Below are 24,929 nucleotides of genomic sequence, written 5' to 3' on the forward strand. Positions count from 1 at the left end.
CAAACCCACTTAGTAGCTCCAGAAGCCACTCCACTGCGAAACTTCGACCATCGCCACTGACTAGCAAAAGGATGGGGCATTTTATTACCTTTTATTGCAGTCGCAACCATTGACCGTAACGCATTAATGTCCTGTGGCCGCCAAATCGAACCAGAACCAGAGGTTGTGCGATGTCGAATGGCGGATGGCGAATGGCTAACTGGTTCGCTGAGCTTGCATATTTTATGACCAAGTCCAACTTTAATTGGAACAATACCAATAAATGCCAAATGCAGATGACCCGCAGGGTGAGCCAAAAAGTTTGATGTGCTTTGACCGGGTTATCGAAGGACCCACCAACCAGTGCGGAAATCGGCTCAAGGGTACCCATCCACATTCACAGTAGTCACATTCACATTAACACTCACATCGATATCTACACTCGCAGTCGCGTTCACACAAAGCCGCAAGGACTGCAAGGATAACAACGGCTTTTGGCCGCCCTCGCTGCAAGTTTGCGGTTTTCGTGGACTGAAATGCAGGCTGGCAGACAAGCAGTCCAGTTAACAATTCAATGAACGCAATTACAGCGCCCAGATTTCAGGTGGCAGGTGGAGAGTCCTCGTTGCCAGGACAGCGATTAGAGACGCGTTCAATTAAACGTTTGCAACATATTGTTGCTGGTCAGCCAAGTGGGAATTCCCCTAACCAAGCCACAAAAAAGAAAGCAAATTCATGCAATCCTTTGGTTGAGACTCTGAGTTACTCTATACAATACTTGGCCTACTATTTATTAATTATATTACCTGCAAAAAATTGTAAGCTACTCAGACATTTCCTGTGATTGTTATACTCGTACATAAATCTATAAAATATTCCCCATTAAAGGTGCTGTAAAAATGGATATCCTTCTACTCATACCGTGTACATAAAAAAAAGGTGAAATACCATAAATGTGGGGCTTCCCAAAATGGCTGGCTGCATAATTTATGCACACAATTCGTCGCTGCATTCGAATGTCCTGTTCCCAGAGTCCTGTTCCCCTCTCCTGGTAGCCACAACAGCTGACGCACAGCGTCCGGAAAATTGTCCGTCCGATTAATTAAAAGGCATTTTATTGACTGGGCGGGGGAGGTGGCCAAATGGCCAAATGGCCAAAAGGGGATCTGCGTGTGTGGAGAAGGGGGCGGGGCACTTTTATCGCCAGTACCTTGCTGACAGCAAATTGCTTTAGCTGATTTGGCATTTTCCATTGAGGAGATGATAAATGAAAGGCGATTGAAGGAGGTGCCAGCAGGGATGTGGTGTTAAGTGCAGATAGAACAAAGTAACGTCAATTTCAGGGCATTTTAATGGACGAATTACAGCATCAGAAGGGAGTATCGTACGTGAATAAACTTTAGTTGGAGCCAACAATTCCACTCACTACATTGCTCGAGTCTAAATATACAGTCTGCAGAATCCTCAATAAAAATGGAAGCATCTTCAAACAACTGTCTTCAGTGGGGCCTTTTGAAGGACCTTCCATCAAAGGCCCCAAACTCAGACGGTCCAGTTGCGAGTCCCCGGGCAACCGCAAGGAATACCAAATTGAATAAATAGGGTACGATATAATCTGCAAAGAGTAACCCAATAGCCGGCGGGCAAACCGCAAAAACTGCAAGCACGAATCGTCCTTTGGCACTCAATAAATGCTATCCATCTATGTACATATGTATGTGCGGAGCAGGCTCAAATGTCAGTCACATATTCCTTCAATCATCAGGACGCTCCGCAGAGCGATTTCCCAAAGGATGCCAGTGCAACAATGTCCTGTTTGGAGGAGGGGTGGGAAGGGCGGTGGGTGTAAAACATGGGCACAAAGTCCAATTTGTTTGTAATGGCATTACTTTGTTTACAAAACAAATTTTGTATGCATAGCGAGTGGCAGTTGCCGGAGAGGGCGGAAAGAGGTGAGTTGGCCGGGGAATCCCACACGACCGATTCCTGGCTCCGATTCCTCGACTCTGGCAACAAATGCTGCACAAGCAGCTCGAAATGCCGCGGGAGCTGTCGCAGTCTGGGAAACTGAGAAACTGGGAAACTGGAAAACAAAAATGGAAGGCGGGCAAATAAAATATAGACATAGATATATACAATGTATATGTTTGTACAGCTTCTAAAAATCGTTGTACCATAAAATTTCCCCAATGGACGCTGGGAGTTTTCGCTCTGCAAGGACAGGACCCTCCTTCGTCCTGCCTTTTCGCTGTTTAATTTTACAATTGTCCTTTTTCCCTATTCCTGTCCAGGGAACGAGATGAGTTGGTGGCCCAGGTTTATCTATGCGCATCCGTTCCGAGTGCGGTTTTGTGATTTATGCCCGTTTCTGTGGGCCAACATTTGTTTTGCTCGCCAAGGCCGAGCAAATAGGGGAGCCTTGGGAGCAAATAGAGCTCACTTTAAATCACTATGAGATATTAATACATATAGCTTTTAATAAAAATGGAGAAAAATAAGTTCCCAGAACACTATAGATTACTTATAAGGGAAAATCGATTGGTTATGCTGATTGAGACTGGCAAGTAACGCTTTTATTTCAAAACAAGCTTACATCGTTCAAGTATCGTGAGGACACGCCTCCTGGGGAACTTTGCTCATGTCACTTATCACCAGACCGGCCTGTTGTCCATAGTACTGAGCCATATGTATCACCTGAACAGTAGGCAATCGTTTTCGCGTCTGGATGACAGCCCAATCTGTGGGTTACAGGACTCGTTTTAGGGGAAAGTCGTTATTGTTTACAGCGCTGCACTCACGAAAACTGAATATTTTGCTGGCATCGAAGCACATAAATCGTATTGCAAAGTTCACATAATCGGTATCCAGGACATACAACAGAACGCCCTCAGGAAATGCTGCAGAATATATAAAAGTTATTAATTTTTTTAATTTTAATTACTTATTATTTAGCACTAAGCTAAGTACTATGTTACCCGTATTTTTTGTGGCCAAAAGGTACCTCCCAAGCTGTGGCTCTACGTTCAGTATTTCCACCTTTCTCATCTTGACAGTGCCAGTTCTGTGAAAATGGCCAATAGAGTAACTTCAAGATAATAGAAATCACTTACTGGTTGCTCAGTTCCCGGGCTACAACAATGAACTTGTCTTCTTCCTCCTCAATGAAGTCCGTAGACTGACACTTTGGCACTCGCAGCGAGAGATTAGGATACATCGAGTGGGTGTACCACTTTCCCTTGAATCGCTCCATGTCCAGATCCCCGACTGCAGTCATATTGGGGTTACAGGGGCCATGGAAAGCCCTCATGGCCGTCGAAAACTGATGATGCAGGATTGCAAAGCTTTGGGAGAGTATTAGGTAGGGTATATAATATTCATTTAACTTTTCAGGCTTCACTCACACGAAGATCTTCCACTTGATCATGCTGGAACGGGCTGAGTAGAAATGCAACTGAATCAGTTAATAATAAGCCAGACCTTATTTGAATCTACTGGATACGGTTTAATGAATAATAATCAGGATTTTGCGGAACTTCGTTACACTTAAAAGTGTAAAAAGAAAGAAAGTGGAGCCGTGCATTAAGTCACTAGATCGAGAGATACTCAGCTGTATAAAGAAGCTTTGAACAGAAAGGCATTGAATTTAATCGATTTTCTTTGTATTTCCATGCAATAACAAGAAGCTTAAACTGAAGCACCAAAGAACATTCAACAATCGATATTTGATCACTGTGATAACATGACACTTAGTAACTCAGGAAGTTCATAAAAATGTCGTAGAGACGCTCGTAGAGGCGTCGAAGCCACTCTCATGCCTTCTCGATGGCATTCGGCACCGTGGTGGACACAAAGTCATCCACATCGAGGCCATCTTCTCCAGCCAGCCCAGTGCCATTGCCATCCAAGCGGGGACAGTTCTTCTGAACAGTATCGATGAGGAAGGCCTGGGACACATCGTTGTCATCCAAGATCTTTCTGGCCGCATCAACCACTTCCGCTGAAGGTTCGCGCTGACGGGTCAAGATCCAAACAATTTCTGCAATTAAAATAATATTTATCATTCGGTCGTAAGTGCTAGTCACTCTATTTAAGTTTTCATACAACTCGACTAGACTGCCTAGTAACTTACTGAAATTGGCCAAAGGCGTCACACTGGTGCAGCTGTAGACGACGGCGTAAGACTCGTAATCGGTGCCCAAAACCAGGTAGTTGGCCTTCGTCAATGGCTCTAAAATTTAGTAGATAAGTAAACAAATGTTTGTTGAAGAGAACACTCAAAGTTGGTTAGTTACTCACGCGTCGGGAAAAAGGCCACGGCCAATTGACCGGGTCCAAGGACCTTGGCCTGTCCAGTTACATTCGAGGGTTGCCCGGTGCTTTTTCATCGATTTCTTGATTAAATGGAGTGTTTCAGATAATGACATTGTTTCATACTCACAATCGATTGATAGCCGCATTTACCACCGAAACAGTGTTGTTGTCTACGAGACTGTAGTTGGCATAGATGCACTTCTTGCCGATCTCGAAGGCAAATGGATAGGCGGCGTACTCATACCAGACGCCCATATACTGAAGTATTCAGGAAAATAACAATAAATACAATGTAACAAAATTACGTATATTTAGGCAGATGGTCACGTAATAAGTAATACAAACTGTAGCTCGAGCTGTTTACCTACTATTTAAAGTTCTGGGAATAATTTTAGCTAGATTAGATAAGCAAGGTCGATAATTAAAAAATAGTGGGACTCATCAAATAAAAATATTTACCTAGAATGCTGTAACAACAACGCCCTTTATTAATGAGAAACCAATTTCCTTATCTTATTATTACGTTTTTCGCTACTGTGATCATAGCTCAGTTGAACTATCAGTTTCCAGAACTAATGAAGTTTTGAATTGCACTGTGAAGTTTACCTATTTTAATATATTCCCTTGTTTTTTAACTTTAGCTCGTAATCTACTGAAACTTCATTAGCATGCTCGCTTGAACCCGATCGTTTAGACTTCCCTATTCGCAACCCATCAGAATGGGATGATTGACATGCGATGCGAGATGGATCGCCTAAGGTCGGCACTCACCGCTTCCGCGTCGAAGGTGTCCAGTAGCTTCACATCTGGACACTTGCCGGGAAAGGGCACCTGGCCATGGGCCACCCACACTGCTCCAAATACGAGGGAGATAAGCAGCAACAGGTGCGAGCTGTGGGGATGATTAATGAAGTGTAAATAACTTGGGGAAATAACTGGGAGAAATAACTGGGAGAAATAACTGGGAGCTAGTGTTCACTAAGTGGCGCTTACCTCGACTGGTGATTGTGATTCATAGTGCAGTTTACTTGGAGATACGCTGGCTAGCCACTGGACTGGGTATCCGTTCTACTTCTGGCTTAGAACTGAGGTTCTACTGCATCTGCATTGTATCTTTTATACGCTGGATGCGAAGCTTTGCTTTTCGCGAGCGAGCGAGCTTTTCGAGTGCGCCGAATCGGATTGCCAAGTGAATAAAAGTGAAATGCAGACGATCTGGATGAAGTATCTCAGCACACTGCTCTCATTTCAATCGCTTGGCAGCTATGGAAATGCATCCAGATATCACTCACATAATTTCTGTATGCACATCGCGATAATTCGGGTTCGATAAGGGCTTCCGCATGCAAAGCGGAACAATTTACACTGCAATTAGTGGGGGCAATTAATTAGGAGAGATCGCGGGTGAAAGGTCAATGTCCTGAAATGGCGAAGTGAAATTAAGTAGTGAGTCAGCAGAAATGCTTCACTCCACTCGCAAATCAGAATGATTATTTCACTAATTTCATAAGTATTAATCAGAGATATATTATTTAATTTAAAACTTGACTATTTAGTACTTATTAATATATATATTTATGCCTTTTTTTGTTAGCCCATTAATATACATTTTATTTCACTAAAAGAAATGTGAATTAATTATTTTAAATATTTTATGTTCGGTAGCACTGCAATATTAAAGATATAATAAATGGTATATCTTAGCATCCACTCACAGCTGAGCTTTTCCCTTCGTGTGGATTGCGTTTGTGGCGCCATCTACGCTCACTTCCGCCAGCGCCATCTGTTGAGCGCTTTGCCGTTGCTGGTCGAATTAAGTGAATAAATTCGTATTTTTGAGGTTCCTTCAGCGCGTATCCTTCAGCTCGTATCCTTTAGCTCGTTCTCGGGCTGGTCAGACGAATTGTTGACAGTGGCGGAATTTCTGCGGTTTTTCTCTTTGCAGCTGGGAAGGCGGAGAATTTAATTTCCCCATATATTATTAAATTAATTAAATGTGAACCACAAATTGAGTTACATATGCAAAAAAGCCCGCAGGACGAACGCTGAAACGATTGTGTGGGGCATTTCAGGTGATATATGTTTGGGCAGGGGTGGATTGTTAAGTAAGGAAAACGTCACTAGTTCTGCAGAAATCATCGGACACATGAACAGAAATATCCTATACTTTTGGCCCTTTTTTGTTCCCACCACAAGACTGGCTTATTGAATATGGATAACATATTTAAAAAGATCGAATCTACCCTCGTTTAAACACTCATATTTTTATCCATGTGCGGCTAGCGCAGATTTTGAATGGCCAGCCAACTATTCGGGGCAAGGGAGTTCATAGCGCATTGCCCCACGAAAGGATTGTGCTTGCCCCATTTGGATGGATGGATGGATGGATGGATGGATGTCCTGGCTGGGATTTGCTGTGGCTGCCACTGTTTGCTGCATGCAGCGTGTAGTAATTAAATTTAAAATATGTACGCATTTGCCGGACATCTGAGCTTAAAAACAGGTGCAATCCTTGAGGGCTGCCGGTGGAGTGGGGCTTCGGGCTTCAGGGATAATTTGATCAAAGGCAACCATAAGCCTGCAGCTTGGTGCAGAGTGGACAGATGAGAGCTGGTTATTACAGGCCATAAGTGCAGTTTTCGGTAGGTAGGTGCAGCCATGGGCGTAGCTCAATTGTAGTGCACAGGGGTCAGGCACTTTAATCAGTTTGTGCTTAAATAAACCTTCGGGTCAATAGTTAATATTTGCCGAGCTGGGTCCCCACTGCCACCTGTCACTGTGGTGCATTTGTGCGGTTTAAAGTGCATTGACAATTGGAGATGAGTGCGTGAGTATCAGATATCACTTACTATTACTAAAGGATCTACTTTACTAAAGTTTTCATAGTAAAATCAAACTCAGTTGTTCTTATTAAGATAACCAACTAAAGACAGTATTATAAAGGAAAAGAAAAGAATCTTTAATAAATATATACATAAGGGGTAAAATTTGTTTAGCAATTCCATTAAAGATTTCAACAAAATGCTTTTAAAACTGCATCGTGACACGTTTGCATTTCAGGCGAAAAAAAAACCCTGCCCACAATTCAATCACTTTGCCATTTTAAGTGCTCGAATATTTTGTGGTTATTCATTCGCTTTATGGGCATTTTGTTGAATGTAATTTGATTTAAACAGATTTTTGCCAGATGCATGAAAATCAGTGCAGTGCCACAGGATATGAGCGTGTGCATATGGAGCTCATGGCGTGTGGCCATTTAATTAAGTGGCTACCTTTAAAGCCAGCCGCCGAAATTGAATTAATTTTGATTATTGCTGCAGCTCAGCTGGGATATCAAAATATCCTTTCTGTGCACTGTGCACTGTGCACTGTGCACTGCTGCAATCAACAGTTGACATAAAAAAGGAGTCCTGAGTACCGACTCCCATTCCCCCCTCGGGGGGATCACACTAAACTGTCGGCTAAATAACATACAGGCGAGGACAGCTGGAGCAGCAGCAACATCAAGTGGGTGGAGACACACTCCGGCGACCTTTAACCCGAGCTGCGAGTGGGAGTTGCGAAAGTGGGTGGGGAGCTCCGCAGAATGCGTGGGAATTGCAAAACATGTCGCAATTTGTGCTCGCTTTTGTTGCCTGTCCTTTTGCATGCCATTCTCCCAGGATATTACCAACTGCCCGTGTTCTCCTGCACACGCAATGGGCCATAGATTAGGATGGATCCTGGGCACGGGGGGTACTTGGAAAACTTGGGAAGTACTGCCATTAAACCGAGATATGGCCAAGATGTCTGGGGTAAAAACTGCATGCTGCTAGTTGCTGTTCTCAAAAAAGAATAATTGATTTGCAAGTAGAGCCCTAGTCCCTGGGGACTCCGAACTGTATCCTCTGCAGTTGATTTTATATTTGGCTAACATTCTTTCTTCGAACAACAAGGTTTTAGCGCTTGTTTGTTCAATAATCTTATTACGCCCATTTGAGTTACACTCATATCCTCCCGTTTGATCCTTGTATGCAACATGACACCCACCTGATCACCTGCCACGCCATAAAAGCAAACCGTTCTCACAGCCATATCCCGACTTCTTGCACCTTATTTTGATGTGCAATCTTGGACAAATTTATTTATTTAGCACATTGTTTTTCGCATCGCTCCATGGGGCATCAGATGTTCTGGGCGGGAGAAAAACGCGGAAAAGTCTGGCACAACACACAAGAAAAGCAAGGCAACATTAAGAACAATAACACTAACCACTGGTGGCAGACAACAAAGGGCAGGGAAGGGCTGCACTTGGTGGTACTGGCGAAAAGGAGCAACTCTCGAAAGTATTTTGATTTGTGAAATGCTCGTAAGTATTGTCGTTTTTGGCGCTGGCGCTGGTAGCAATTTCTTAAATTTTTTATAGCGCATAACCTGTCTGGCGCACATGTGCACCCCCCTCGAAGGACCTCCATCCCCCTCACCCTCCGCCAAACCCCATCGCACCCACAAACGCAGTGGCTCAAACGCCGGAGGGCCCAAAGTCGCAGGACGAAGACGTTGCGCGCTTGTTGGCAACGCTTATTGCATTATCCTCGGCTCGAGTCAGTCAGCCCAGGATATATGTCGGCCGATCTGGATAATGGTGGCTGGTTGGAGAAGCGGGGGCGGTGTTAGATATATCCGCGCCAACTGCCGCAGCTGATGCCACTTTTGGCTCGTGGCAGCCGCGAGCTGTTTGCCCGTTTGTTGTTATCCTGGTTATGGCTGCAGCCAAGGAGCAACTCATATTCCTTTGGGGAACAGCGAATACTCTGCAACCTCACGGGGATTTTGGCCAGACTAAAGACTTCTGGGAGGTGATATGTTTCTTCTTTGGAGAGAGATACTTTATATACCAAGAAAACTGAATTAAAGTTTGCCTGTTTGAATTTCAAGCTTATTCCTTACTGAGCATCGGCATATGCCCGACGAGATATGAACAGAATTATGAAATTGGCACGACTTCAGCTGGGCTCCAAGTTACCCCCTCCCTCCAGAGCTCCACCCATCAATCCCCCACTTTCGCTATTCGCCCCAAATGCCTGGCGAGAAATGTTAATACCGAAAAAAGCAAACCATTTGCCGCAATGAAAATCGCGTAAATTTCATACTGATTGTAAGTGTCGCCGTTTTCTTGACGCTGCCACGAAGGCAGAAGCTAGACGGGCAGTACACTGCTCAAAACTAGGCAGTGACAAGCATTTGTGGTAATTCCCCACCTAGAAGTACTGCAAAAGCTTACTTAAATCAATTGGAAGCCTCAATAGTGCAAAGTAAATTCAATAAACGTTTCGGTATATTAAAGTGTGCTTTTCTCCGAGTGTAGAGAGGAGCTGCGCGAGATGTGGACGGAACTGCCATTGCCGTCTGTTTCCCCCATCCTTCACAGTTACTTCCCGATTCCCCCGACTTCCGGTTGGAACTCTGTGTTGGCTGTCGCCTGCAGATTGTCAGCATTGTCACAATTGCAATTTTTAGGATGGCATGGGATCCGCTGATTTGGTTGCCATTTCACCATTTCACCATTTTAGCATTTGAGCTCTTCAAACATTTTGCGGGCATTTACCATAAAGAGCCAGGCGAGTCCAATCCCAATCCCAATCCGAATCCGAATCCAAATCCGAGCCAAGAACGTCATTCGATTGCGTTAATAGCCGAGAGTGGCGACCAATGCCAGCTGCAAATCGCGCAAATTGCAAAAGTTTCTCGCCACTTTCTGGTTGACTTCTTTGTTGTTTTTATGGTTTATGTGTGAGTTGATGTGGTTACTACACATGTAGTTGTCATCTTTTGTTCGAGGACTTTTTACTTGGTATTTGAGGTGTATGGGACATTTTCCAGAATGGCTTAAAAACAAAAAATAGTTATATAAGGAATGTTAGTTTAATTCAATTCATAACTTCGTAAAATAGCAGTCGCTCTAATATACAGACTTTTTGTACCATCTAAGCAATTCAAAATGATGGGTAAATACTAATAAAGGTTCAATAAAAAATGTATTCTACTTTTCATATCATATACATTTTAATCCAGATATCATAGTGAAGAAGTTTAAAATCAAACCTTTGCAGCTTTAAGGACATCTGCTTACAATTCGTTCTCCATATCCTATTGATTTTGGCAACTGCTCACTTTGTATTCGATCAGGTCGCCTGCGCAACTTCTATATTTGCCTGACTTTCAGTGCAACTATGATTAAAAAATAATTTCGCAAAAATATTGAATCACGTCGCGCACTTGGCAGCTTGGCAGTCAAAGAGAACGTTTGCTGGAAGACGGATGGCGCTTTTGATGGCCGAGAATCAAGTTTGTTTTTACGTGCCATGTAGTTTGGCCCGGGAACGTGAAGGACTTGGGCCTGGGGGATGTCAAAGGTCGGTCGCAGCTGCTGCAAATGGCTGGTGCTTTGGCGAAATGAGGGCTCCTCAGTATATCCCAGTTCCCCAGTCTCAGTCTCAGTCTCAGTTCCAATACCAATACCCCCCGCCCGACCAAAACTCACTTTTGGCTATGAGAAATCGCTCGTCATTATCGACGCCTGCGAAAATCCGCCAGCTCAGACACACACTCACATGCGAAGGCGCCATAAATTATGCTGCTCCCAAACATATATACATACATTCCTTCTATACATATATATATTATATATATATATATATATAGACATCTGGGGCCGTGAAAAATCGTGCCCCAAAAACTTTGACCCCACCGCCCAGGAACTCGCAACTTATTGAAAATCACTTAGCCACACATGTGACGCCCTCTAGTTCGTGAGCATGAAAATGAAGCAGGAAATTTCGGGGCTATAATTTATGTCTCGGGGATTTGAATTCGAGGGAGCAGGGTTAAGCCACCGAAAGCACCTATGAAAAGTTTGCAAAACGGCCAGCGAAGGCTGCTCCAAATATGCAAAGCCAAAGGATTGGCAAAATAAACCGAAAGGAGTGTCAAAAATCGGACAGCTGGACAGTTGGACAGCTGGACAGTTGGATATCCTTAGGGCTTCTTAATAGACATGACCAGCGGCTAAGACCACCGCCAGCATGTGACGACAAACTCATAATTTATGGCCACATCCCGGCCAGACGCCGAATGCTATCTCTTCCTGACCCACTCCTTCTCCAGCTACAGCTCCAGCTCCTCCTCCAACTCCTACTTCCCTTAGTAGAATGCGTCCAGGATCTCGGTTTCAGTTTCAGTTGCGCCCGGCATTTCGAGCCTGTCAGTGTCGTCTGTAATTGTTTTCCTAATGGAGGGGAGCCCAGGCTGGAGATCTGGAGAGCTGGACCCCAAAAACATGACCGCACTTAAGTTGTCAGCCCAGTTATGGGCGTGGACATATTTATGGGGCCGAGTGAAACCAGATAATCGCCTCACAAGTGGAAGGCAGTGGCAGTTGGAACGGAAACAACTCCCCGGCATCTTTTGGGGAATTGAAATGCAACTGTGGGTACAGAATTTCGCCTAAATGCAACCTCTAGTTTATGTACTATGAGTATAGGAAAACTCCCAACACTGATGAGTGTGGATCAAATCAAAAGTGATAGGATTTTCCATGAATGCAGCTTCGTGCACACTGCAAAGCAGTCAAACTTTCCGAAAATATTACTGCTGAGTAAGCGTGCTGGAAAGTCAGGTTATAAATCCTGCTCGAAGTAGACTTTGCAACTAAATTAACTGGCTTGCTAACAAAAATTAGTTGTGCTAAATTCCATTTGAACTTGGAGGCTGATCGGTGAAGAAAGAGCCAAAATCATGTTCCTGGACGACTTTGGAAATCCCAAGGAGGTGACTCCCGAAACCCTGAGCACTTACTCCTACGATCTGGTACTTTTGATAGTATTTAAATATTTGTGAATTAAACAAGAGCATTTGTTTATAGCACGGCACCAAGCTGCTGACATCGGCGGACTCTGAGATTTATCTGCCACCGAAGTGGCACGGCACGATTTACAGCACTGAAAAGCTGCTGGACACCTACAGGCGGCGCTTCAACGTAAGTGGCATTCCCAGGAGCTGAAGATTGCTGATTGATCCATCTATTCCACCAGCCGGATCCCACTCTGCTGACCTTCCATGCCATGCAGCCCTACGAGCCCGAGTTCGTCTGCGTGCAGCGGGGTGTGGTGGAGCTGACGCTCCTGCCGGCTGGTCAGAGCCTCTACAGCGACAAGGACATCGTGGTGTTCCTGATCAAGCAGCCCGCCGAGGAGAAGAACTTGCTGGTCATCAAGGACCTGAGCACGCTGCTGGACTTCTTTCCGCACAACCACCACTACCACTCGCGCATCCTCGACGAGGGCATCGATGTGGTCTATGTGGACGACAGGATCTACCACAATGTCCCGCCCACCAGCCATCAGTACCATCGCCTGTACAATTTGCTACGCAACATCCAGCCTGGTGCCGTGCTGAGCCTCTTCGGCAGTCCTTTGCCCGATGTCCTGCGCAGTGCCTGCAGGAAGCCAGTCCAGAGGGCCAAGGAGTCGCACTGAAACGCCGCCTCTTCCCCGGGAATTGTGTGCCTCCAAAAACATGGTCATAGTTAAGAGTCCGGTTTAATAAACTTTGTGACTGCAGAAGATTCGTCTGCCCGCCGATTGTTTGCATATCTGATGGCGACGCATTAGTCGCAGTTGGTTGGGCCAACTGTCTGCGCTTTCCTGTCTGCCGTCCTCCAATTGATTTGATTATGTCGCAGCTGGACTGCAGAGGAGGTGGGAATGGGAATCTGGAGTAGATTATCTGGCGCTGTGGAGCAGTTGCTTTCATTTCAGGGGTACTTTACCATTGGTTTTTCTATTTTTCATTATTTAGTAACCATATTTATTTGCAGTATTGGATAAGAGTATATATTCTCACAATGATTAAACTACAACATTTCCATTAAACCATATCTGGTGGGCGTTGTTCCCACCCACCCACTTGTCAATAAATATATTTTTGGACTATGCAAAGCAGTCCCTGGCATAAACTTTTAAGTCGCCCCCACTTCTTCGTCCTCCAGCTCACATTAGTATTCATAACAAAATGTCATATATTATATTTTTGGGCGTTCGAATGGCCAAATCCCCTTGGGCAACGCACTGCGTGACATCTTTGTTTGTGGTCTGACCTCCTGAATGGCCAAAAAATAATCTTTCTGGGTCCTTGGTCCTCCACGCACCCAATTCCCCTCCTAGGATCCTGCGGCCTTCGGCCATTCGATGGCTTTGCAATCGCTTTACTCTTTTGTTTTGTGCCTGGAATATCTAATGGATGCGGCAACTAATTGAGTTGCCTGCAAAGGATCCCACTTTCTTCCTTCTTGCATTTGCAAATCCTTTTTCAGAGCCAAATCGTTTTGTTTCCTTCGCTTGGGTCGGGCTTTTGGGTCTCAGTAGGTCTCAGTACTTAATGAAGCGGATGTGAGGATTTGCTGGCACAAACAAATTCAGCGCAAATCAAAAAGTTAAGCATTCGGGGGAAAGTTTTCAGCGAGAGTTGCTTGACAAGTTAATGGGTATGTTATGTTGGATTTGCATATTATTCTAAGCAATAATACTATACAATGACATATTATCTATATAAATACAAGTATATGCAAATAGTAAGGTATTTGTTTCGACTGACTTGTCAATATGCCTCTTTGACCAGCCAAATGGAAATCAAACTCTTGCTGTTTTTGGAAGTATGTTCTATAGGTCTTACTTCAAAAGTTTCCCTTTCATCTCCCCACAACCTGTTACTCCGCACCTGTTCAATAATTGATGTAAATCTGTCACCACTGTGAAGCGCCACACTCGCTGGCATTCCAATTTCTGCTGCTGGTGTTTGGTGCTGAGTACCTTGTTGATCCCCTTTATTCCTGTCGCCGTTGTTGTTTCAAACCTGCAACTTGTTCACAACTTTTGATGGCCCTTGCTGGAAAAAAGCCACACCATGGAAACTTCACAGCTGCTGGCTGCCGAAGGAGGAGGGGTGTGTCCTGGCAGCCGAGGACTGCGTTCTGCTCAGAAGCCTATGGACGACGGCCTGAACTTATGTACAAGCTCGCTGGGGAATGATAAATAGCCGGGCTCAAGTGGCTACCACGGCATAAAGCGACTGCAGGCCAAACGAGCTGCTCACCTTTTGGCCTTATGCAAAAGGCAAGACGGGGGAAAGTCTGGGATAAAAAAAACCGGAAGGGCTGCCCAGGAAAAGCTCGAAAACGTAATGAAAATGAGATGAAAATTATTGCAACGTAAATCAGGCGCTCCTGAGGCGCCCAGCTGGGAAAATCCTTGGAGAGAAAGCCTGGCTCCTGGCTGGCTCCTTGCTATCCAGTTATCCAGATATCCTCCAACTATCCAGCTCCCTCCACCGATTATCCCCCATCTGGCTAAACGTTTTCCACTGCTTAATTTGGCTTTCATTGCTACGGATTCGGTTCGCTTTTCGCCGTTTCCCCCAGCTTTTCCTCCACTTGCCGATTTCCAAGCGGCCCGACATGAATTATTTAACGATCTCCAGCTGCGTTGATGCGATTTTCGCCAAGGATGCCTCTAAATTAAAGCCATAACAAGCTTAATGCAAAGACACAACCGCAAAAGAGGCCATCAGCAAAAAAAAAGAAATGGGAATGCTATTCTTCATTTGAGGCAACAATGTGTGGGTCCGAACAATAAGCGATTCCAATCCCCCTCAGGATTCCTTTTCCGCACATGCAAGGACTTAACTCTTTGTGCCGACGTCGACTTTCCAATTTCAAGTGAAAAATCCCGCGAATGAACATGTAAACAACACACTAGGTGGACCAATGAATCCCGAGGCAGGAGGAAAACTGGCAGCCAAGAGCGACAGGCAGGAAAAACAAAAGGAAAACCCGAAATGCAAAGAAAAATCAACTTAGAATGGCTGCGGTTCCTGTGGCTATATGCGAATAACTAGGTTTACTATCTCGAATTTAGGTACTTAAATATATAACTCAGATTTTTATATCGTGTTCAGCTGATTTCACAAGAAATGTACAAATTAGTGGTCAATAATGATATTAACCCAATATTATTATCCCAATAGCTCTCTTCAATGTTCTTAAGTGCGAAAATCATATAAAGTAAAATAGAAACATTATATTTAATCCAAGTTGATTTAACATACCCTTCGAATGCAAGAACTCTTTCCAATGCGAGGCAGGACTGGAAACCAAATGAAAACTGCTCTGCGGGAGGTCAAGCGAAGTATCTCTATCTGCAAACTGCAATGGCCGAAATGTATCCGTATCTGTATCTGTAGCTGCAGAGTGCCAATGTGTCTGCGTGTAGGAAACAGTTTGTGTGCATGAAACAGTTTGCAACAAACTCGTGCGTTTTCGGGGCGAAAATCCTAAAACCAAATAAAAAGCGCTCTGCAGTTGAACCCACTTGAAATATATATTTTTGGCAGTGAAAATAACCCCCAGAACGGCGGAAAAAAACGTCCAAAAACTTGTTATAATAAATGGAATGAAGCGCCAACGCGTTGAGCTGCAGGAGAATGTTGCAACATCGGCGTGGCACCAACAAACTGCAGCCAGCGGCGCATCCTTCGCAGATAATCCCTGGGAAATTTGTCTAACTTCCAGCCCCCCCTCCAACCCCCCTTTAAGGCTGATGAATGGCGCCGCTGCTGTGCAAATTATAATAGCAATTTGCATTATGTGGGTGGTCCGCCCTTGGCCCCTATCCCCAAGCCCCCAGATTGCCCCCCTTTTGTGGGGCGGATTAAGAGGGGGGCGCCCATTGTTGCCAGCTGCGTGGCGAATGAAATTTTAGATTGCCGAGTTAGTTATGGCCGTTAAGTGGGCGAATGTATTCCGCTGCCGGTGGGTTAATCACCGCGACTTCGTCCAGTACTCATAGCATTCATGGTCAAGGACTCAACTGGTCTAAAGAGAATTATGCAAAAATACTTAAGAGAAACCTTTCCGGCGAGATGTGTGTGGCAAACCTCAATAAATAGATCTCCTTTCATCTGTTTTAGAACTTAAAACAATTCGTTCCTCATTCCGCATCACTGCTGACATCATCAGCTCCTCGAATGCGCTCCCCCATAAAAATATCCTCACATTCTAACAATCATCTAATTGAAATCGAGATGAGATCAACCGTACTAGCCCACACCACCAGCCCGAAACGAGAAAACCATTCAGAACTAGAGACTTGGAACCAATTCCACCCCGTGCAGAAATAATTGCAAATACATAAATAAATTGATGGTGGGCTGTGTGTGTTAGCGGGCTTTAAAGCATAATAAATTTTGAATGCGCCATTAGCATGATTTATGCCCATTTAATTTTTCATAACAATGAAAAAAGCACAACAAGGACACAGGACACGCGGGCTGACAAACAGGACAGGCCGGCATTAGCAGGACAATAGAGCAGGAAGTTTCGAAGCGAAGAAGGGACTGCCTCATCATAAACAGAGAGAGTGCATAAAAAATGCTCGAATGAGGCGACAAGCGGCAACATAATTGAATAGTAAAAGCGTTGCACTGAAATTAACCACCACAAAATGACGCAAATAATGTTGAAAGGATGGCTGGCGCTGGCGGTGGGAGGCTGGATGTTTGGATGGTTGGATGGCTGGATGGCCAGTGCCGTATGAACGGACGATTAAATTTCATTGAAATTGAATTACATTAAAAAGGAGAAAAGGAATATAAAGCCAGCCAGCCAGCCAGCCGGGCAGCAAAGTGCAAAAGGCAAACGTTTCGCCTGCCGGACAATAGTGCACAAATTAACTTACAAAAGCTAAATAAAAACTGCCATCGCGGCAGTCAACGTGTCGTGTGAATGGGTGGGTTGCCATACTACACTATACTGTACTATACTGTATAGTTCATCCAGACTGGACGCATTTTCCTTTCATCCTGCGGCCATCTGCCTTAATTTCAGACCCATTCCCCACTCCACTCGCCTGCACTTTGTAAGGCTTTGCGCTTTGGACTTCGGTCTTTGGGCTCTGGACTCTGGGCTCTGGGTTGTTTATGCCAACTTCTTATCGCGCTCATTGTCATCCCACCGCGCAAACAAAATAAGCAGCCCGAAAACGAGTTGCTTATAAAGTAATTTGCGGATTTATTAAAACTTTTCCGCGCCTTCAGACGCACTCTTAGTCGCAAAAGCGGGGAAAACAGTGAAAGGAGGGAAATGCGGTAAAGGCTGTTTTTCTTTCGCTTCGGGAGACTGCGGCCAATTAGTTTGCCTAATTCCTGAGGTGAAACGCAAAACGCTTTAATTGAATTCAGCGGTCTTGGTTCGCAAAGTAGACAAACGGCTAAGATGTATAGTATTTAATCAGTTAAGGAAGTCAGAAGATTGGGACTGAAGTTCTAAGTTCTGCAGATCACTACTCAACTTCTATAGAGTCGAAAGAAAAGATGCTTTGAATATTATCCCAGCAGATGTTACATTTTTAGCTGGTGGATTAAGTTCCTTTGTACGAGTTTTCCTCGCCAAAATAAATCAGTGAGAAACTCATCACCACACAGCGAAACAGCAGCAGCAGGAACATAAATCCACTTGACGCAGCGAGAGCCCAACTTCAGACCTGGTGCGTGAGATTTATGAAACAGTCAAGTATTTTCTATTTAAGTTAATAACAATCATAATAATGGCAACGGGAAAATTGATGCAGCTCCGGAAGAGAGCGAGGAAATGGGAAACGGGATGGAAGAGGAAAGGAATCAAAAGGAAAGGAAAGGAAAAGTGGCCCACTCCCCACCTGATGATAGATGATAGATGATGTGCATATAAGCGCAAATAAACACAAGATTCGCTCTTGTCTACGAAAATAAGTTCCTTTTTTTTCCAGCTCCCCATGTTGCAAGCTCAGCGGGGAACCCTTGAGGGGGGTGGGGTATTGTGTGGGTGGGTGCGTGAGTTTTCCTTGGCTGGGTGAACGTAATAAGCTATAAGGTGTCCTCCATGTCTGCGTGTGCTCAGGGTAAAAGTCTTTGCATATTTGAGCAGCTTGTTGTCTCATTGTACTTTATGCATTTCTGTGACATTCGCTTAAAAATTCCATTACACTAAGCTCGAATTACAAACATCAGCAATGGATTCAACACGGAGTCGTGTGTTTTGGAAAAAATGTTAGAATGCCAATGCGATGCCCTTTGCTTTGTTACATATACACTAAATACTTAACAATGTAGCAATTTTTCGTATAATAATAGCAGTCTCCAAGATAAGATTTTAAAATCTCCTGACCCGCAGCTGGTAATACTCTATTAAAGGGTATTCCGCTTGCCATTTCATGCTGCGTCAAGCACAAGAAATATGAAGTACATCACGCTGTCAGCGGTGAAATATTTGGCTTTGCCAGAATGTCCTGCCCCATTTGCAGATAGCTCTGCCCAAAACCCAGCAAATATCATTTCACTTTCAATTTCACTGCGAAGAGCACTTGAACAGCTGTCGGCTTGTGATTTTCGATGGCCTGCGGCTGCACTTACCCAACACCTTGAGAAGTTTCCAAATTCTACGAATTTTCCACACAAAATACGTTCTAATGCCGTTCCAGGAACTTTGTAATCAAATTATATTTGTGTTTTTAGCAACAAGTCGAACAACAAATTTCCCAACTTATCCGCAGACGGGCGAAATCAAACGAAACTACGACGAGGGTAGAGGAAAAATGCCTGCTGGCAGCTTATCAATTTTTGTCTATCCAAAATCCTTGATTTTTGGGCAGAAAGCGAGCCGAAGTACGAGCTGATGGATTGCGGTTAGCCTCGGGAATTTTCGTATGCCCCAAACCAACTAAGCCACACTCTGCCACTCAGAAGCATTAAATTTTTAATCATGCTGTTGTTGGGGTCAAGCCATAACTGTCAATAGCAATTAGTGGGGGCCAAAATGAATTTGTGTGCCCGCAACTTGGCAAAGTGTTTGGGCCTGGTTTGGTGGCTGCTCGGTCAGAACTTTGAGGTCAAGACAAGTCAATTACGCCGCCGGCGTGACCGTGCGTACATCAATTTAATTATAAATCCTCAGCTGGATTTTCGCCGAGTATCTGTATCTATGCCATTCGGCTTTCCAGCCAACTCGTGTATTTACTGGCAGTTTCTATGTATTTAAGCTTGCCCGCCCTGGGCAAACGATTCCATTGATTCCTTCAACGGGCGAATGCCAATTGCAACGCTTAATTAGGCAAAAACTAAAGCTAGCTCAGTTCCATGCCTTGTGGAAATAAGTCGGAAAGCCTTTAAGCAGCTCCCAGACGCAGAATGGCCAAAACAACAGAACAACTATTTATGTCTGCCCAGGTCCAGGTATTCGCCATTCAGGGTAATTTCCCTAATGCGATTTGGGCCCCCGAACAAAACGGCCCCAAAAAGGAACTAAGGGAAACTAAAACTCGAGTCTGCCCGCCCAGATGGCCATAATTAACACACGTTGTCAGTCAGTTGGGCGAAAGGAAAAACAGAGGGATCTGCAGATCCGAGAAGATGAACAGCTGAAGAGATGAAGAGCTGTAGAGATGAGTGCCAGACAGACGGCAAAGTTGGCTGGTCCCGGGTCTGGGCTCCAAAATACACATGACAATAATAATTATTGTCTTGATTATGCTCCCGTGCATGTTTTACTTGGCCAAGTTTGCCATTTAGCCAAATTGCCAGACATTTGTCTTCCTCTTGGCCCGGGTCTCCTTCGGGTATCCAGCTCAAGGCGAATTCATCTCTGGCACTTTTGCGCTTCGTCTTCACCTTGAACGGCGTTGCTCAAGAGCTTTTCATTTAGCTTAATTAACTTATAACCATTTTTATGCAGGTTTATTGTCTCAATAAATAACCGCCAGACATAAATCTTATGCGGTATTAGAGCAAGTGACATTTGTGTGGCTGATGGTTTATGGTTGATTTGAAGGGCAGTTCTAAAAATACATACTATTTCGAAGAAATAAATACATTTCTTCGACTAATGCCCCCACATTATCCGTCAGCTTTCTTTGATTTATAGCTGGCTAATCAAAGGACTCAATCAGGCCAGCAGAAATGCGTCTCTGTCTCGGTCTCGGTCTCGAATACAACTAATTTATTTAAAATGCTCATTCATGTCATGCCGAATTCTTGGCCATTCATCAAAAGTCAAACGCAGGGGCAGGACACGGGTCACTCGCCGTGTCCTTTGTGCTGGTCCTCCACTGACCTGACCCCCAGGCGACCAGCCCATCGCCATCTTATCCGTCTTGGTCGGACCTCCGAAGCTGCGCAATTAATATGGAAAAGCTGGGAAAAGCAGGACCCCAACTCCTTGAGGATGGGGATGAGGGAAACGAATGGATGAATGAACGAATGAATGGCCATCCAAATCAAGATGATGATGGAGCTGGTGAAAGCGAGCGTGTGACAAATGTCCTGCTGCCTGTCCGAAAAAGATTTTCTAAATTCTGACAAAACATTTTTGTTTGGGTCTGCGAACTTGGGTGGGGTAATTAATTGAACTCCTCGATAGTTTGGCGTCTTTGAAATTAAATGTTATTATTTGTTTAGAGAATACAACTAGAATTACAAATTTAGCAAATTTACCAAATTATTTCTGTACAGAGCCTTCAATCTGTTCCACTTCCTTGCCCCAAAGCCATAATATCCCCCGAGCTAATTGAACTTTTCAGCCGAGTTTAATAAGCGTTGAGCTGTGAAAATTTGTCAGTCAGTCGCTCGCTCCTCGGAGGCTTAGTCATTATGGGGGCGTGGCATGACGGGGCAGATACTTTGGGCCCGATGCCAGAGCTCCATGCTTAATGAGCTATAAGTATCTGAAAACTGTCGAGCCATTTGCATGATGATGTGGCAATCTCTGGCCCGTTGTATACACTATATTGTTGTACTATACTTACGAGTATATCTGGCTGCCAGCAAGTATGCAACAAAGTTTTTGACAAACGACTGCGATTGTCGACGGGGGCGTCTCTGGCAATTAATTGTCCGACTTGATGAGACTGCAAACTCGATCCTCGAGTGGTCCACTGAGAAATGGCATTCATTCCCGTCACGGCCATCACATTACGTCTCATTAGCGTTTTGAATGCAACGCGGAAATCATTCATTTCCAGCCGAAAACGAAAATGAACACAATTTTGGCCGAACTTTGTAAGCTCTCAAAGTGATTTTTCAGCCGACAAAAAAGCGGCGATGACAACGCAGACTATCCACAAAAAAGGAAAACACAGAGTGAAAAGTCAACCCTCCGCCAGAGGAACAAAAAACCAGGGGGGAAAATGTTTTTCAATTGAATTGATTTTGAATGCGTCTGTCTGACTTCTGTCTGTGTTTGGACCATTGAGGAGTGCGTACTTACCAACAGCCCAAAACGCCCCACCCACACCTAATACACTGGAAACAAACTTACTAAGCTGATGACAGAAAAGGAATCCCTGTTTGCAGCCATAGCAACCATTTTCAGGATCTGCCTTTTGTTAACTTGTATTATTTCAACTAAGAATTTAATGTCTATAAAGTATCCTTTGGTTTTTCACTGTGCCATCCCCCAGTTTGCTGCTGCCACGCCCACCACCCCCTGGGGACCACGCCCCCTGCCCCACTCAGCTGCTCAGCCTCAATGCATTGATTGACTTTTGCGTTGACATTTGCGCCGGGTTATCACTTCTTTGGGGGATTCCCCGATTCCTGGGGAATCCTGGCTCCCATCCCCCACAATAAACGCATTATGTAGCCATTAGTTGAGTGCCAGGAGAGCCTTCCGCTTGTTTGCCAGCTTCCGTTGTTGTCCTCCGTCTGTCGTGTGTTTTGTTCGCCTGTTTATTTGTTTGTTTGTTTGTTCCGTTGTTTGTTTGCCTGCCTTTCACCTAACAATAAAAAATTCCACTCAATGGGCTTTTGAACGGGGAAACTTGAAAAGTTTTCATGCCTGGAATTGTTAATTTAGTTAAACAGTTCTCAAGTTGCTCATCGAGTTTAAGGTGATGCGCATTCCAGTTGATTGAATAGCGTATAATTCGGGTCTGTCAATTAATTAATTCGCTTCTTTGTGCACTTACCTATTTTATTAAACTAAACAAATGTCGAAAATCAACTATATATTCAGCTTACTATTCAGGCCAATTTTCCCACCATCGCGTGCTGCATTACCGTTTAAATATTCCCTCGAGCTGAATAAAAGCCACTTCAATTATGTAAACGCTCAAACGAAAATGGCTTCACCGCCCATTAAAAGTTGCGATTAATATGTAAACAATCATGGGCAATTGCCGGCAGGAGTTTATCCCTGAAAGTCCTTGGCCCATCCTCACGTCCCATCCCCGCCCTTCAGCCCCCCGTGCTGCCAGCATAAAAATAACACATAATCATTTTATTAGCTCAAGGAGCACGATGCACTGGGGCATGATGGTCCATCCTGTTGCTATATCGTCGATTCGCTGGAATCAACTGAGCTCAGCGGAGCGAGTCCGTTGATGTCCTGTGCGATCCTGCTCCTGCTCCTGCTTCTGCTCCCTGGGTTAACATGCTGCACTAGGGCTTGGGATTGGGATTGGGATTGGGGTGCTAGAGCTCCAAATGCCATGTGTGTGTGTGGGGGGTTCGTGGAAGCCGATGGAAGTTTTCTCGTTAGTGAAACTAATTATCCGTTGTCGCTGTCAGCAAATTTATCGTTAAACGTTAGGTGACAAGCTGAAGCCGAACGCATCTGTTGCCCCACCGAAGTGCCATCCGTCTATCCGAATCCTGGCTAGAGAGTCCTTTGGAGAGTCCTTTGGGAGGATGCTGGATGACTGGCTGATTTGCTACGCCTTGAGCACAAGATAAACAATGATTCTTGTATTGGCACACAAGCTATTAAACGATAATACATTTATTAGACAGGATTTCAGTTTACTGATATGCTTAACATATGTGCATAATATCTGATAATAAGTTTCCGCTTTCTTAGTTACATTTCTTTCAGCTTTTCGCAAATGCGTTTCCTGTTTAATCAACATTTAAATACATTTCTCTCCTCCTTTAGCTGTTTAAATTATCATTAAACAATGTGATGGCTTCTTTTTCGCATTAAAAACCGCAGCTCACAAATGCTGTTCCGTTCCGCCTTCCGAACTCACTCCCAACTCCCACTCTCCGTCCGGAATTTCATACACCGGAAACGGTTGTCGATTTGCAACAAATGGCCTCCGGATGTTGCCACATGGCGCACGTGGAAGCTTCGCTTCGGGCGGCAAAAAATTACCGGATTTTTGTAACCCTAACCCCTTTGGGCCATTAATTGCCTAGCACGTAATTATTTTGTAGTTAAAATGGGCGCGGTCGCCCCACACCCACACACACCCACACACACCCGCACACACCCACGCAGCAAACACCCACACTGTTGCAGCGGGAGTCATGCATAATTCGGGTCCTGGAGTTTGCAGCTAATTAAAAGCGCGTTGCCGGCTGAAATTAGTCGCGCCATTAAAAGGGTGAGTGGGAAATTTGTGGCATGGGAAAATTTAGGAAAGGGAAATCGCCGGGCGGGGGCAGCAGTCACAGGTGGCAAGTTGTGACTTTTCAATTAGCCAACTTGGAGGAAAAGCGGATTCTGTGGCTTTTGTTGCCTACTTTAGGGGATCCAAAAACAAGGATCCTTTCAACCAGTTTGTTCAGCATTTAAAAAAATAAAAAAAATTACTATAGCTACCCAGGAGATTTCGACGATAGACAACAGAAGTTTAATTCAATCATTTCAGCTGCTGATTATTTACGCAGCACAAAGTCAACAGAACCCAAACAGTAGACCACCCAAACAGCTTTCGCTCACGTTTTGTTGGTTTTAATTTCATAATTATGGCATTTTTATTTTGCTTTTGTAATTGCTACATTGTAAATACATACGTATTCGATATCAATAATTACAATTACGCATAGACACACATACAAAACGCACTTAATTTCCATCAATTGTGGGTGCGGTAAACAACATGCTGAATGAACCTGTGCTTGCTGAACTTCTCAAATCGATGGATATATCATATATCATAATCATATATCTATATATATAATTGGCTGCCCTTTCGCGCAGTTCATTAGTGCGAACCAAAGAAGGGAGTAAAAAGGATCTTCTTGCTTTTCTTGGCTCAAATTGAAGGATTTTTTCATATATGCCCGGGTGTTGGGTGTATTAATTGTTACTATTACTAAACGGCTTAGATAAGTGTGTATGTATGCGTAAGGGTATTGTATGTAGTAAACAACAACTAATTAATTGGGCGTGTGGGCTGCGATGATTATATTACTTATTACAGTTTAAATTACTATATGCACAATTTATTCACTTGTCTGTAACTGTAACTATTCATGTTAAATATTATTTGTTACGTCTACTCATTTGTGTTCACATTTGCATAATCATATTGAATAATTCATTTGATATTTATAGAGATATATATATGTATATGCGTACGTATAATTAACTACAGCTAGCGCATTACAATATGTACACTTAGTGGATAAACATTCGTGGGTACTGAATTGATATCTGTCTGGACGCTTAGACTAATTACGAACCCCTTAAGTAACAAACAAAATGCTGCAAAATGCCGCCCATCGATCTATCTAAGTGGGTGTATACTATGCACTATATATATTCTAAAGCTAACGCAGCGTTTTGGCTATCA

General features: G+C 44.1%; 4 protein-coding genes across 4 annotated transcripts in view; 2 read left to right on the forward strand and 2 right to left on the reverse strand.

Moving 5' to 3' along the window:
- Nucleotides 1–2,521: 2,521 nt before the first annotated feature.
- Nucleotides 2,522–3,466, reverse strand: LOC120458645. Its single transcript, XM_039646374.1, has 5 exons — nucleotides 3,381–3,466; nucleotides 3,090–3,320; nucleotides 2,955–3,040; nucleotides 2,778–2,876; nucleotides 2,522–2,717 (listed from the first exon to the last, which is right to left on the reverse strand). The coding sequence occupies exons 1-5, from the start codon at nucleotides 3,401–3,403 to the stop codon at nucleotides 2,578–2,580; spliced, it is 579 nt and encodes a 192-aa protein (XP_039502308.1). The 5' UTR covers nucleotides 3,404–3,466; the 3' UTR covers nucleotides 2,522–2,577.
- Nucleotides 3,467–3,621: 155 nt separating this feature from the next.
- LOC120458644 (apolipoprotein D) lies at nucleotides 3,622–5,396 on the reverse strand. Its single transcript, XM_039646373.2, has 6 exons — nucleotides 5,284–5,396; nucleotides 5,062–5,182; nucleotides 4,418–4,548; nucleotides 4,276–4,355; nucleotides 4,109–4,207; nucleotides 3,622–4,015 (listed from the first exon to the last, which is right to left on the reverse strand). The coding sequence occupies exons 1-6, from the start codon at nucleotides 5,304–5,306 to the stop codon at nucleotides 3,789–3,791; spliced, it is 681 nt and encodes a 226-aa protein (XP_039502307.1). The 5' UTR covers nucleotides 5,307–5,396; the 3' UTR covers nucleotides 3,622–3,788.
- A 6,534-nt stretch (nucleotides 5,397–11,930) lies between these two features.
- LOC120452161 lies at nucleotides 11,931–12,895 on the forward strand. Its single transcript, XM_039636268.1, has 3 exons — nucleotides 11,931–12,138; nucleotides 12,194–12,307; nucleotides 12,363–12,895. The coding sequence occupies exons 1-3, from the start codon at nucleotides 12,067–12,069 to the stop codon at nucleotides 12,804–12,806; spliced, it is 630 nt and encodes a 209-aa protein (XP_039492202.1). The 5' UTR covers nucleotides 11,931–12,066; the 3' UTR covers nucleotides 12,807–12,895.
- An 801-nt stretch (nucleotides 12,896–13,696) lies between these two features.
- LOC120443944 overlaps nucleotides 13,697–24,929 on the forward strand; it is a 60,954-nt gene continuing 49,721 nt past the window's right edge. Inside the window, exon 1 of the mRNA XM_039623392.1 lies at nucleotides 13,697–13,813. The gene's annotated coding sequence lies outside the window, so the exon portion shown is untranslated. The remainder of the gene's footprint in view (nucleotides 13,814–24,929) is intronic.

This window comes from Drosophila santomea, chromosome 2L (genome assembly GCF_016746245.2).
Source record: "Drosophila santomea strain STO CAGO 1482 chromosome 2L, Prin_Dsan_1.1, whole genome shotgun sequence".
Taxonomy (NCBI): Eukaryota; Metazoa; Arthropoda; class Insecta; order Diptera; family Drosophilidae; genus Drosophila; species Drosophila santomea.